This window comes from Carcharhinus amblyrhynchos, chromosome 3 (genome assembly GCF_965287045.1).
Source record: "Carcharhinus amblyrhynchos chromosome 3, sCarAmb.v2.hapA, whole genome shotgun sequence".
In the NCBI taxonomy this organism is placed as follows: domain Eukaryota; kingdom Metazoa; phylum Chordata; class Chondrichthyes; order Carcharhiniformes; family Carcharhinidae; genus Carcharhinus; species Carcharhinus amblyrhynchos.
In genome coordinates this window covers 13,626,936-13,641,010 of record NC_137326.1, presented here as the reverse complement: position 1 = coordinate 13,641,010, position 14,075 = coordinate 13,626,936, and the positions used below count along the sequence as shown (strand labels likewise).

At 42.2% G+C, this 14,075-nt stretch overlaps 1 protein-coding gene across 1 annotated transcript; it reads left to right on the top strand.

Moving 5' to 3' along the window:
* Window positions 1-2,757: 2,757 nt before the first annotated feature.
* Window positions 2,758-13,731, top strand: LOC145341602 (hyaluronidase-1-like). The gene is made up of 5 exons (XM_080186570.1): window positions 2,758-2,815; window positions 3,022-3,038; window positions 9,493-10,476; window positions 12,587-12,676; window positions 13,408-13,731. The coding sequence occupies exons 1-5, from the start codon at window positions 2,758-2,760 to the stop codon at window positions 13,729-13,731; spliced, it is 1,473 nt and encodes a 490-aa protein (XP_080042696.1).
* The last annotated feature ends 344 nt before the right edge of the window (window positions 13,732-14,075 follow it).

Genomic DNA, 14,075 nt, shown 5'->3' with positions numbered 1-14,075 from the left:
ATGTAGCAACTTCCAGAGAAAGCTTCACCACCAAACAGTGGAATCGCAAAGAAAAAGGCTTTTTTTTTTGGCAGATTCCAGTCTCCACTTCAGACAGAGCAAGATACAGAGAAAGCAAACTCCCTCCAAAAATCTCAAAAGCAGACAGTTTTGAGTTCTCTGTGAAAGCCTAGCTGTACCCAGTAATAGAATCATTGAATCCTTACAGTGCAGAATGAGGCCATTTGGCCTATTGAATCTGCATTGACCACAATCCCACCCAGGCCCTATTCCTGTAACCCCACATATTTACCCTCTATCCCCTGACACTAGGGTCAGTTTAGCATAGCCAATCAATCAAACCTGCACATCTTTAAACGGTCATACAGTCATATGACCTTACCTGTCAATCGACCTAATCAAATTCCACTCTGCAATATCCCAGGGGAAAACACAAAACAACAGAACCCTGCATTGATCCAGGTCAAGACAAATAGTGTGTCGTTTAAGATATTGTTGTTGCAATATGGTGCTGCTGGAGCCAGACAAAATGGCTCCAACAAAATAAAAAGGACTAACACATTCATCATGGAAACATGACTAAAATACATTTCTTTAAGGCACAGTATAGTCTCCGTTCAATGAACACAGATTCAGCCACTGGTGATGCATCTAGATCGCCATGATATAAAGATGTGGTGCAGATGTTTAGTCTTCCTAAGTGGAACATTGGTGAATAGGCCAACAATGTTGAATGAACACATGGACACTGCATTTCTATCAATAGGCAAGTTCTGTATGATCTTTGCAAAGTCAAAGGAATCCTTCACCATATGTGGAAAACCTGCTCAGAATTGGTTGTAGCAACTCACCCAACCATTTGGTCAATTTATGTTGCGGGCAACCGATCATGGATAAGATGCGGCATAAAGGGAAATCACTTTTGTGTGTGTCATGCATCATTGCAGACCTAGGAACCCAAATGAGACGTTACTACTTTCCACCTTAGGCTGATTCCACCTAAAGCCTTACTATTTCCTACTCTGTTGCTATCTATCTCTCCCTGTGCATATTGACGTTGCATTCTAATATTCCCTCCTCATTCCCGCCCCCCTGCCAAGCTAATTAAAACCTTTCCCAACAGCCGTAGCAAATCACCTCACAAGGAATTTGATCCCAACTCTGTTTAGGTGCAATCAGTCCTGCAGCATTCCACAGCACCCTCCCTGCCCATTGAAATCAACTGTAATTCTGCTTGGAAGAACAGCATGGCTGAAACAGGGGCCATACAATTGGAGTGAGCTGCTTACCAACCCTGTGAGATGGTCTTTGTTTTATCTGTTATCCCGTGTGTGATTTATAGCTTGTACCAACCGTGACTCATGTTTAATTTAGGTTGGTTCTGATTTCTGTTGAAGCAAAACTTTAATTTCTTCATCTGGGAGTCATTCGGTAAATTTGACTCTTTTGCTTTATGGATTTCCAGAGGGATCGTAACAACATGAACACTTTCAGTTTGTTCCTGCATTGTCACTATTATTAAGGTTCCTGAAAGGGTCTTTAATAAATGTAAAATAGCACAGATTAATAGGAACAATCTCAGTTGTGAGGCAGTATTTATGTGGCTGCCATCATGAACAAAAAGCAGTTCGTGTTTGGTAGGTCTTTGTTCGCTGCTTATTATGACATGATTGAGGTAATGTGACATATGGAAAGAAAATATCATGTATTGTCCTTGTGCTTTATGTATGATCTCCTTGATGACAGCAGTAATGAGCAGAGATTAGTGACCTCAAATCCAGAGGGGAATATCATATACAAGCACAAAGAGAACCCAGTGTCATTGACTGGAGTCAAATTGGGGGAGAGGTGATGGCCTAGTGGTTTTAGCTCGAGACTAATATTCCAGAAGCTCAGTGAATGTTCTGGGGACCTGGGTTCAAATCTCGCCACGGCAGAAGGTGGAATTTGAATTCAATAAAAAATATCTGGAATTAAGAATCTACTGATGACCAGCAAACCATTGTCGATTGTCAGAAAAACTCATCTGATTTAGGGAAGGAAATCTGCCGTCCTTACCTGCCTACATGTGACTCCAGAGCGAAGCAATGTGGTTGGCTCTCAATTGCCCTCCGAGGGTAACTAAGGATGAGCAATAAATGCTGGCCAGCTAGCAATGTTCCATGTCCTGTGAATGAATAAAAAAACAAAGAAGTCTAAGGAAAAATAAGTTAGCATTGGTAAAATGAGTCAATTGTCAATCAGCAATTACCAAGAGATTTTATTGACCTTCTCTATTTGCATGATATGCACTGTAACTAATATAGGAAAAACATTGTGTTCTGTACTGAACAGAAGTTTTGTAAAAATACAATTAACCTTCAGAGATGGATGGGATTTTGATTAACTTTCTTATCAATGTTGAAGATCTGTATAGCAGACATTTTATTAGCAAGGGGAAAAGTCACAAAAGGTCTGACTTTTTAAAGTTATTTTTCAATTTTGTTTTTTACAGGCCTTAATTCTTCCTATTCTCAAATGACCTGGTGCAACTCATGCATGGAAAACAGCTTGTTGTGTTGTACCCCAGTAGGAGTAAGCACCTCCAAGGGAGGAGGAGATCGGAGGAAAAATTGACAAAATCAGAATAACCTTACCTGCTACCTTCCATTCATTAATGTTCAAGCTATCAACCTGCAAACTTCCTTGCTCATTCTTACCTTGACCTGATGCAACCATTCCTCCCAGTGGCTGATTCAAGTTTTGGTTGTGGTGGTTATGTCTAAGACCAGGGCCAGCCCACCCATTGGGGCCAATGGAAGATGTGTGGCGTCAGGTGTAACAATCCCAGTTGATGTTATAACTGGATGGCAAGATCCCAGAATGGAGCATTGGCTCAAAAAACTGTAACATTTACTTGTTTTTTCAGAAAACGTGGAGGAACAGAGTCGTAGGACTCTCAATTAGCTTTTAACAACAAGAAAAAACCTTTAATAAACAGGAAACTTTTGACTTAAAACTACCTGTGTTTTCTGATTCCAGGTATAGGAAAGATTAAGGTAAGCTCATTACTAAAATAATAGCGTATGTCAGTCTCAGCAAATACTTTTTTCAGCAATAAGTCAACGTCTTTAAAATAAAAGGTGTGATTCATAAGTCTCTCCAGTTGCAGCCCTCTGTTTAAGCCACTTGTTGAAACCCACATTTTTGACCAAGCTTTTAGCCTTGTGTCCAAATGTCTTTGGCTCTGTGTCATTTGTCTGATTGTGCTCCTGTGAAATGTCTTTGTTCATTTTACATTCATGTCTTTATGTTAATATTGCACCTCCTCTTGTCTTTCTTGGACACATTAAACTATCCTCTACACTAATCCGTCAGTTGGAGCACTGCATGGCAATCACTCTATCTCATTTCATCTATTTCTTGTGATTGAATCAATTATCTCAAATAAGAATGCCTCTTCTCCCTTCCTGATGACCTGTTGACAGCAGCTTCTATAGGCTTCACAGCTTAAGATAACCCAGAGACTATGCTCAGTATTAATGCCTCCTCTCCCAGAAAGTAAGATGACCAGTGTAAATGAAATGACCAAATACGCTTTAGAAAACTTACAGGATATTGGCACCGCTGGAAAGACCAACAATTATTGCCAATTCCCTTGAACCATTGCAGTCCCAGTATGGCACTGCATGCTTTTAGGTAAGCAACGCTAGAATTTTGACCTAGTGACAATGAAGGACAGCAATGTAGTTCCAAAGTCAAAATCCCAGCTGAAGAAGATCCAAGGTGGAATGCAGAAAAGAGTGAAAGCTAGAGAGAACGAAAGAAGCAATACAAGTATTTGTAAATGAAGCAAATAAAGCTCAAGCAAAGAAAGAGAAGTATAACATCAGTGCAAATAAAGAGATTGAAGAATCGGCCAAGGATGGAAGGGCAAGCAGCATTGGGTTTTTAAGAGGGGAAAGGCTCAAGAATCCTTGGGTTATGATTTCAATGTTGCAGAAGATGGTAGAAAGAAGAAAATGGAAGAATATCAATACTTACTGAAGAAAGTAAATTCAACTACAGTCACTTGAGTAATGAATTAAGAAGAGAAATGGGAAAGGCACAAGAACAATAATGGTCAAAAGAGCAGTGTGATAGACTTCAAGAATTGCATCAACTCAGAGAGCCAGGAATTCCCATCCAAGGTCAATGGATTTTTAATGGTTTGTAGCATTTTCTATGCTACAATTCCCCCTGCAGATGGGTCAGGAAATTTTTGGCCCTTATGTATGCAGAAGCAAAGGATATTAGTTGCATGATCCCAGCAGAAAGGACTGAATCTGCATTTGAGTGTAAGTAAGGAATTTTATGAGCAAACCCTGATGAAATAAGAAAAAGGGAATGGAAGAACTATGTGCAAAAAATGAAAAAACTGAAAAGCCTGAGCTTGAAGAAAAGAGTAATGTTGATACGAATTCCATTGAACCAGAAATACTCTGGACTAAGAATAGCAATAAGTCAGATAAAACTGGCTGGACCAGATAAAATACCTACAGAGTTGATTAAAAACATGGAAAAGAGCTTCATATCAATATTTAATTAACTTTACAAAGACATTTACTTATCAAGAAAATGGCCAGAGGATTTCTTGCAGACACTGATGCAGTGGAAAGTTTCCCCCCTCTCCCCCCACCCTGATCCCTTTGCCTACAGATTTACTAAGCCTCCTTAGTACATCATTCAGTCGATTGCTGCCTTAATGACAAAGTCAGTCACTCTCACCTCACCTCCGGAATGCAACACTTTGGTCCACTTTTTCTATGTCTGGACTTAGGCTTGAGTTAGAATATATCCAACAAGCCACACAAGGAGATTAGTGGGTGGCACTTTGGCACAGTGGTTAGCACTGCTGCCTCACAGGGCCAGGGATCCGAGTTTGATTCTGGCTTGGGTCATTGTCTGTGTGGAGTTTGCATGTTCTCCCAGTGTCTGCGTCAGTTTCCTCCGGGTGCTCCAGTTTCCTCCCACAGTCCAAAGATGTGTGGATTAGGTTGATTGGCCATACTAAATTCTTCCTCAGTGTCAGGGGATTAGTAGGGTTAGTATGTGGGGTTGTGTGGGTAATATGGGGTTATGTGGGACTGTGATTGGTGCATATCTGATGGGCCAAATGGCCTTTTTCTGCACTGTAGAAATCCTATGATTCCATGAAAAAGGCGCTGATTGGTTGGCAAGTTGACATTGATTGGGTGAGATGTTGCCATGGAGAAAGGAACTAGCAGCTCCCCCAGCTCCCAAGTAATTCAAAAAAGGCACAAGTTCTGAAATCATATTCCTTTTTTTTGCAGAGAATGGGCCTGTGCCAATGAATGTATGTCACTTCCAACAAGCATAAATTTTCAATCAATAGAATCTCACATTTACCACTTGGAGGGCATGGCTAGATTGTGGACCTGATTCAGAAAAACTGAAACTTGAGCCAATGTAGAAAATCACAGAAAAAACAAATGCAAATGTTCAAAATTGCACGATCCTTTATTTGTGGTTCAGCTGATTGAGGTGGAACTTGGCGCAAAGCAAATGGAAGCTCGACCTTGTGGTCTGGATCTGGTACTCAGCTCTGGATTGAACAGAGCATTAAAGATGTCAATAGCTTCAGCAGTCAAGATGGCTCAAGATGGAGGGCAATGTGCAAACTCCACACAGACAAAAGGTCATGAAAGTAGCCCAATCCATCAGCAATCAGCCTCCCATCCATTGACTCTGTCTACACTTGCTGCTGCCCCAGCAAAGCAGCCAGCATTATCAAGGACCCCACACACTCCCGACATTCTCTCTTCCATCTTCTCCCTTCGGGAAAAAGATAAAAAGTCTGAGGTCATGTACCAGCTGGCTCCAGAACAGCTTCTTCTCTACTGCTGTCAGACTTTTGAATGGACTTACCTTGCATTAAGTTGATCTTTCTCTACACTCTAACTATGACTGTAACACTACATTCTGCACTCCCTTGTTTCCTTCTCTATGAACAGTATGCTTTGTCTGTATAGTGCACAAGAAACAATACATTTCACTGTATGTTAATACATGTGACAATAATAAATCAAATCAAATCAGTCACCCAAGTCTGGAACTACATCAGTTTTATGGATGTCGTGATGTGGGAATTGTTGGTGCCACCAGACCTTGATGCAGGAGTGCCTTGAAACTTGAACTAGAACTTGAATAAAAGTGGTTCCATGTTCTGGACAATCTAGTTGAACTTCAAGTCCAGTAATCTTTTCAATGCCAGAAGCACCTGTTGCAAAACTGGCGATACGTGCAAATAATAAAAATAATTTTCTCTCAGTAATTATTTGATCCTGTAATCTCTCCATTGTTTGTGGCACCAGCTGTTTAATTAAACATGGCTGGGTACAGAACAAAACTAACCATATCTCTGAGCAACTATTTGATTTGTAATCATTTGTAACCATGATGAATGGGACCGAGTCTTTAAATGATGTTTTAATTTTATTACTATAAACAAACCTTTTTAAACAAGAACAAGTTAAATAAAATTCATTTCAACTTCTCTGTGCTTGAATAGTTATCTTCCTGATCATGAGTTTACATTTTGGAACATTAAGCTTAACTGTGACCCAAAGAAATGGCACTTGTGTGTGTTTATTTTGTCGATATCAGAAAAGTTGGTGATAGTCCCAACTCGATTGGCATGGGTGCTGTGCACTGTCTTCTGTGGTGGAAGGGACCATTATGTCCCTCTGGACAACCACTGCCCACCTCAAGTCAATCAGTCCCAACTTGTCAGGTGCTGACCCTTCTGCTTCAATGGTGCTCGGAGCACAGTGGCACAGTGGTTAGCACTGCTGCCTCAAAGTGTTAGGGACCTGGATTCAATTCCAGCCTTGCATGACTGTGTGCAGTTTGTACACTTTCCCCAGTGCTCTGGTTTCCTCCAGCAGTCCAAAAATGTGCAGGTTCGGTGGATTGGCCATGGTAAATTGCTTCTTAGTCCCAAGATGTGGAGGTTAGATGAATTGGCCATGGCAAATGTGTAGAGTTACAAGATAAGGTGGGGGAGAGGTCCCGCGTAAGATACTGTGTCAGAGAGGTGGTGAGGATTCAATGCGCGAATGGCCTCCTTCTGCACCATAGGGACTCTATGATTCTATGAGCTTAGAGTCTCTGCTCAATGAGTGAATGAAATCTATTGCACAAGGCAAACAAACAACTGGAATAGAGTTGCTGACAGCTATGGAGGCTGACTGGAAAAGCCAAGGAATGACCAGTAAAGAGGTGGTACAGACAAAGCAGAGGCCTGCGAAACATGCACCGTCTCAGCCCATTGACTTCCTCTGCAGCAGATGTAACACAGACTATTGACCACAACTGGCTGTTTCACAAGTCTCAATTTTATTAACCTGCCTTTCCTGTGTTGGCCATTTTATTTTTTAATTGTTCTTCCTCAGGCCTACCACAGTAGTAACTTGTTTACAGGTGTTCTTAGCACCCATTTGCATTTTCACTCCAACCTGCACCCCTAAAATGTCCCAAGAGACAAAGGGAGTAAAACCCTAATGTAAAATCTGAAGTGGAGTCTATAGGCAGAGTTATGTAGCAATAAAGCATCTTTCTGGCACCTCCTACACAGTGGCACAGTGACTAGCACTGCTGTCTCAAAGTACCAGGAACCCGTGTTCAATTCTAGCCTCGGGTCACTGTCTGCGTGGAGTTTTCACGTTCTCTCCATGTCTGTATGGGTTTCCTCCAGCTGCTCTAGTTTTCTCACAGTCCAAAGATGTGCAGGTTAGGTTGATTGGCCATGTTAACCCTGACCCTAGTGTCAGAGAGACTAGCAGGGGAAGTATGTGGGTCTATGGGAATAGGGTTTGGTAGGGATTGTGATTGATGCAGACTCATTGGGGCAAATGGCCTCCTTCTGCACTGTAGGGATTCCAAGATTCAAACATAGTGCCTGTCATTCCATTGGACTGAGTCTGGGAGGGCAAGACAAAGTCTCTGACAAAAGATAGACAAGACAAAAAAAAGGAAACCTTAAGGCAGATGTTAGTCAAACAATTAAGGTTTAAGAATTGTTCTAAAGATGGAAATTCATCAACCCATGAAATAGTAACCTCAAAATGTAAGTTTGGTCTTTATTGCTGTTAAATTGTGTAGAACAACAAAGCCACTTCAGATTCATCAGTTCAGCAAAGACCAATAGCTGCAGGGTTTGCCAACATGAAGCTACCATTAGCTGCAAAGTGCTTTGACGTCCTCAGAACAAGATGAGGCAATATATAAACGTAAAATCGTTCTTTTCCTTCAGTCTTTCTACCGGAGAAACACGGAGGCACCAACCTGGGCATTGGTGAGTAAGCAAGCCACCTTACATATGTTGACAGCGCATGAAATACTTACAACACTGAATATTTTTACAAAATAAGGATAATAGCACCTTGTAAAACTGAGCAGCATTCCCATCAAATTTGTCAAAACAATATAAATATATTTTTAAGAACAAGAGTAATAGCTCTGTGAGGTTTACTGAAGTGTAATTATTTTTAAGCTCTTAGAATAATCAGAGTACTTATGTCAGTACAGTCAATAAAAAGAAAGTTACCTGACTGCAACAAGAATTTTAGTCAGAGTATCACTAACGAAGGTGTAAAAATAAGCTGGAGAAAACAGACACTTACGGCATCAAGAAAGTAGCCAATTTTTCATGAGGTGTGGACTTCAGTGCCAGAGCCACTATTTGCTTTTCACCATTGATTGCCCCTGAGAAGATGGTGGTGAACCACCAGGATGCTGTGGCAATGAAGGAACAGAGATTGTAATTCCAAGGCAGGAAGGTGTGTCACTTGGCGGGGAACTTGCAGTGATACCATACATCTGCTGCCTTTGTCCTCAGTGTTAGGGGTCACGGGTGGAATTTTATGAGATTTTTTTCTAAACGTTCAGCTGACATGAAAACGGGAGAGTTCCTGATCCATTTTTCGGGTGAATTTTCATGCCTAATCATATATACTCAGTCTTTGAAAATATGGGCTGGACTGTTTCTAGCCAAAAGAGGCAGTGGATGGGGCCCTGATTCACCAGACAGCCAGCAGCTCAGATTGGAGCCACAAACCACATGCGCAGGAAAAGTTCAACCTGGTGCTGAGCGCAAATTTAATGGTACAAGAGGATAAAACTGAGTTCTTTGCTGAGTACAGATCATTCAGCATCAGAGAACAGAAGGCCACAGGGTATAGTGAATACGTGGCAAGTGCTGGGATCAGAAGAATAGATTGGGTCAGAGGGAAGTGAAGGGAGGAATGATCCAGAGGGGCATTGGTACAAATATGTTGATGGAATTGTGTTCCTTAATACCTAAAAGGTAGAGAAAAGGTTTATTGTTATTACACAATGGGTTTAGAGTGTTTGCATGCCTAACAATTATACAATGGACCTAGAATGTTTGATTACTTGGTATGGCATTTCTTTGGTTTCCAAATGAACTTTTTTCTGGTTCATATCTTACAGAGTGACCTAATTGGGAAATCTTCACCAGCTACTGGGGAACGAGCCACAGTCATGTTATCAGGTCTCACACTGCTCACATTCACTTTGTTTTACCTCTCCACCCATCTAGCCATCATATGGGGGGCAGAATTGAAGCCAGCACCGGCCTCACCAATGATCTACAATAAACCATTTACTGTGGTTTGGAACACACCGGCTGCAAACTGTAAAACTAAATTTGGAGTCGATTTGGATCTGAGTGCCTTTGACATTGTTGAAAATGAAAATGGGCACCTTATTGGGAAGAAGATCACCATTTTCTATGAGGGCAAACTGGGACTTTACCCATACTATACTGAAGGGGGGATCCCAATGAACGGTGGTCTTGTCCAGAACGCCAGTCTACTCAAACACCTTGAAGTAGCAATGGTTAACATTACTAGTTTGATGGATCAAGACTTCAGAGGTCTTGCAGTGGTGGATTGGGAAAAGTGGCGACCACTTTGGGTCCGCAACTGGGGCAAACTGGATATCTACAGGAAAAAATCTGCAGAGCTAGAAAGAAGCAAGAATCCCAATTTACCTGAGAGTGAGATTCTCCAGATTGCCAAAAAGAAATTTGAAACTGCTGCACAGAATTTTATGAGGCAAACACTAAAACTAGGGCAGATGCTGAGACCAGAGGGCTGCTGGGGCTTTTATAAATTTCCAGACTGCTATAATTACTTTCAGGAAAACACAGGAACCGATTATACAGGTCATTGCGCGACAGAAGATATCCCGAGAAATAATCAGTTAGCATGGCTCTGGAAGGTGTCGCAATGCCTGTATCCCAGTATCTACATCCCTAAGGAGCTACAATCCTCAAATAATGTTCCAAAGTTTGTTCACCACAAGATTAAAGAGGCTCTCCGCGTTGCTACCCTTGATCCAGACAGTGATGCCCTGCCTGTTTTGGTCTATTCCAAATATTCGTACAGAAAAACACTTGACTTCCTCACTGAGGTAAGCAACACATTGCTCCAAAATATGTCAGATGGAATAAATGGCAAGCAGTAAACCAATTAGTGTTGTTGATAGCATGGATTCTGAGACTTGGATTTCAATCCCAGTTTTAGCTGGTTTTGTATTTCGGCTTTCTTGCTGCTGAAGGCAGATGAAGAACAGAACCTAGCAGAGATGTATTATCTAACTAACGAAAAGCGCAAGCTCAAGACTCCCATGAGTTGGCCGAGATATTTGATCTCTTCAAGGATGCTTTGAGGACATCCCTAAAGCATTTCCCCTGTCCTCCTCAGAGTCTCCTGCCGTGACTGAGTTCCAGGTTGAGCAGTCTCTTTGGAAGCCTAATCTTGGGCATATGAATGGCATGTCCCCACCAACGGATCAGGTCTTGCTTGGTTAGCACATCGGTGCTGGGCAAATTGTTTTGGGAGAGGGGTGCTGCTCTTGTACAGTCTTTCTTTCTACCAGATTAGGAAGAACTTGCGAAGGCTTCACACATGGTATTTCTTCAGTGTTTTGAGGTTCCTGCTGTAGGTTGCCCAAGTCTCCGAAGCGGTTGACTGCTCAGGAATAAACTGTGCCCAGTAAACCATGACTTTATGTTTGAGATCTTGATCCTCAAATATTTATCTTCCTCAGTTGGCTGAGCAGACACGTTGGAGGTAATGATGAATTGCGACCATGAAAGAGTGGGAAACCTGGTGGGCAATTGGTTTAACTATTCAGGAAGTGAAATTTCTCTTTCTTGATGGTGGGCTTGAATGAATTGATGAAGCTAATAGTATGTTTATGGCAGGTCAAACCTCACAGTCCTCTGGCAAGTTTATTTTCTTATTAATTTTGGTTGGTCAATTATTTTATAATTAATTAGAACTAAGGCCTAAATTTCAGGTTAAGTCAGTACTTAACTGGGCACCCAGTTCGTGTGTGTTTAAAGGTGAAATGCTCAAGTTGGTTTTGTGCAGTTGTGCCTGAGCTGGGCATATTTTGGCAGAAGGGAGCAAAAATGTGGAATGGATGTTCAGGTCCATGCGTGCTAACTGCAATGAGTGAATCAAGGCTCAGTGGAGACAGGAGCAGAGGTTAGAAAATTGGGGTTTGTCTGCGTGGATGTGAGGAGGAGGAAAGGGTCAAATGCCCTGAATATCTTCCATCTCTTTCACAAGCTGGTATCAAGACAATATTCACAGGCACTGGGATTGATGTCACTGCCCACTTTCTGTTAGGCAATGGATATGGTACAATAATAATGTTTTTTTTTCCTTTTCATTCACAGGTTTTAAGTCGGTCCACCTTGTGTCCAACGAGAGGCATACACGCAATGGGTCGTACTGGGGCTGCTCTTGGTTGTTCAAGATTGGCCTAGTGCTTCATGTCGTTAGTGTTTGCCTAAACTGGACCAGATACTGGGCAAGATGACAGCTCAGTGACTATCGCTGATTGCTGTGCAGACACATGGATTTGGGCCGGTGTCTGTGGGAGTTTGCGCATTCTCCCCGTGCTTGCGTGGGTTTTCTCCGGGTGCTCCGGTTTCCTCCCACACCCCAATTGTCCCTAAATCAGTTTCCCTCAATCTGGATGGCCATAAAACATTAGACAAGGGTCGTGGGTGGAGAGGGGGACTGGTGGTGTTGAGATAGCGGCGTGGGCTTGTTGGGCTGAAGGGCCTGTTTCCCGGGCTGTTTTTGTTCTTTGTTCTTTGCAATGGTGTGTGGCAAACTAAAAGCCGAGAAAGGGGAAAGGATGTTAAAGGAATCAGAAAGGGTGGGCTTGCAGGAGGTGGCAGTATCCCAACCTTGGGACATGCACTCACACCTAGACATGCACTCACTGTGAGCTTTTTCTTTTAATATAGAATGTATTTGAGGCATTGGGAGACAAAAAGACAAGATAACTAATCTTGCGGCGCTTTCGAGCACAATCTATCAGTTAGCTCAAGATTACTGATAGTCAGCGTGAGGGAGCTTCACTGTTTTGCTTTTCGTTATCATGTGTTACTCCAAAGTAACTTGAAAAGTATATTGATTTTCTAATGACTTGAAAGCTGTCTCTACCCAGAGTACCTGGTGTTTCCAGTATGTACTTCACATCTTTATTCATCTTTTGTCAGATTGATTTGGTACACACCATTGGAGAGAGTGCAGCCATGGGAGCCGCTGGAGTGGTTCTATGGGGAAATATGGACTTTGCACGTACCAAGGTAAGTATTTCATTCCCAGACATGTAAATACATTCATTTCAGGACATATGACAAGTGGCTGTGGGCTGGAGACAGCATTCATTGATCATCCACACAAGCATTCACCCCCTCCACCAGTGACACACAATGGCAGCAGTGTGTATCATCCACAAGATGCACTGCAGGAACCCACTGAGGCTCCTTCAACAACACCTTCTGAACCCACTACCACCAGAAGGAGAAAGGCATCAGATACATGGGAATACCACCACCTGGAAGTTGCTGTCCAAGTCAGTCACCATCCTGACTTGTAAATATATCACTGTCCCTTCACTGTCACTGGGTCAACGTCTGGGAACTCCCTCCCTAACAGCACTGTGGATAAAGCTACATCACATGGATTGCAGTGGTTCAAGAAGTCAGCTTACCACCATCTTCTGACAGACAATTGAGGATGGAAAATAAATGCTGTCCTAGCTAGGGACTCCCACATCCCATAAATGAATTTTTTTAAATTCCAACCATGTAGCCCATTGGATTTGGATTGAGTTATCCCCACTTTTTGACATCTCTATCAGATAATGCACTGGGAGCTGATAATATATGATGGGACCCATTAGTGTGCCTAAGTCAATAGAACTGCCAAAGCCAGTTCAATCTGCCCCACATTCAAGAATATTGAAAATGCTGAATCAATTCTTAACCTTCTCAGTGGATGTTTGTGTTTTTGAGTACTGGTGTTTTTCTGTTAGGAGCGCTGTGAGACATTGAAGGATTACATTGACAGGCGGCTTGGAAGGTACATTCTAAATGTTACTGCAGCTACCACGTTGTGCAGCACCATTTTATGCAATGGCCGGGGACGATGTGTGCGGAAGGACCTTGAATCCAGAACTTACCTACACCTTGATGCCAAAGCATATAAATTTATCCCGGTTCGTAATTCAACTGGTTCTCGATGGGAAGCTCATGGAGAATTCAGTTCTGAAACCCTGAACAGCTTGAAGAGTCAGTTCAAATGCCAGTGCACCAAGGCCTGGACAGGGCGCCACTGTGACATTGGATCAAATCTATAGATTTATAGATTATTCCTTTCAATCCCTTTATATTTCAAATTGAGGTGGTGATTCACATTTACAATTCTCAGGTACTTCTTCGTAGAAATGTAAGAAATAGGAGCAGGAGTAGACCATTTGGCCCTTCAAGCCTACTCTGCCATTCATAATGACTATAGCTGATCATCCAACTCAGCGACCTGTTTCTGCTTCCCCCCCTCCCACCCCCATATCTTTTGATCCTTTTAGCCCCAAGTGCTATATCTGGTTGCTTCTTGAAAAGATACTCACTGAAAACTCCACTCGCCTTCGCAGCTGAGATTCTCAGCTTAAAGTGAATGGGGTTTTGGCTGGATACCAAATTC

Coding starts and splice junctions, on each gene's coding strand:
- LOC145341602 (XM_080186570.1), top strand. CDS start 2,758: ATGTCTAAGACCAGGGCCAGCCCACCCATTGGGGCCAATGGAAGATGT. Junction 10,477..12,586: donor CACTTGACTTCCTCACTGAG/GTAAGCAACACA, acceptor ATCTTTTGTCAG/ATTGATTTGGTACACACCAT. Junction 12,677..13,407: donor TGGACTTTGCACGTACCAAG/GTAAGTATTTCA, acceptor TTTTTCTGTTAG/GAGCGCTGTGAGACATTGAA.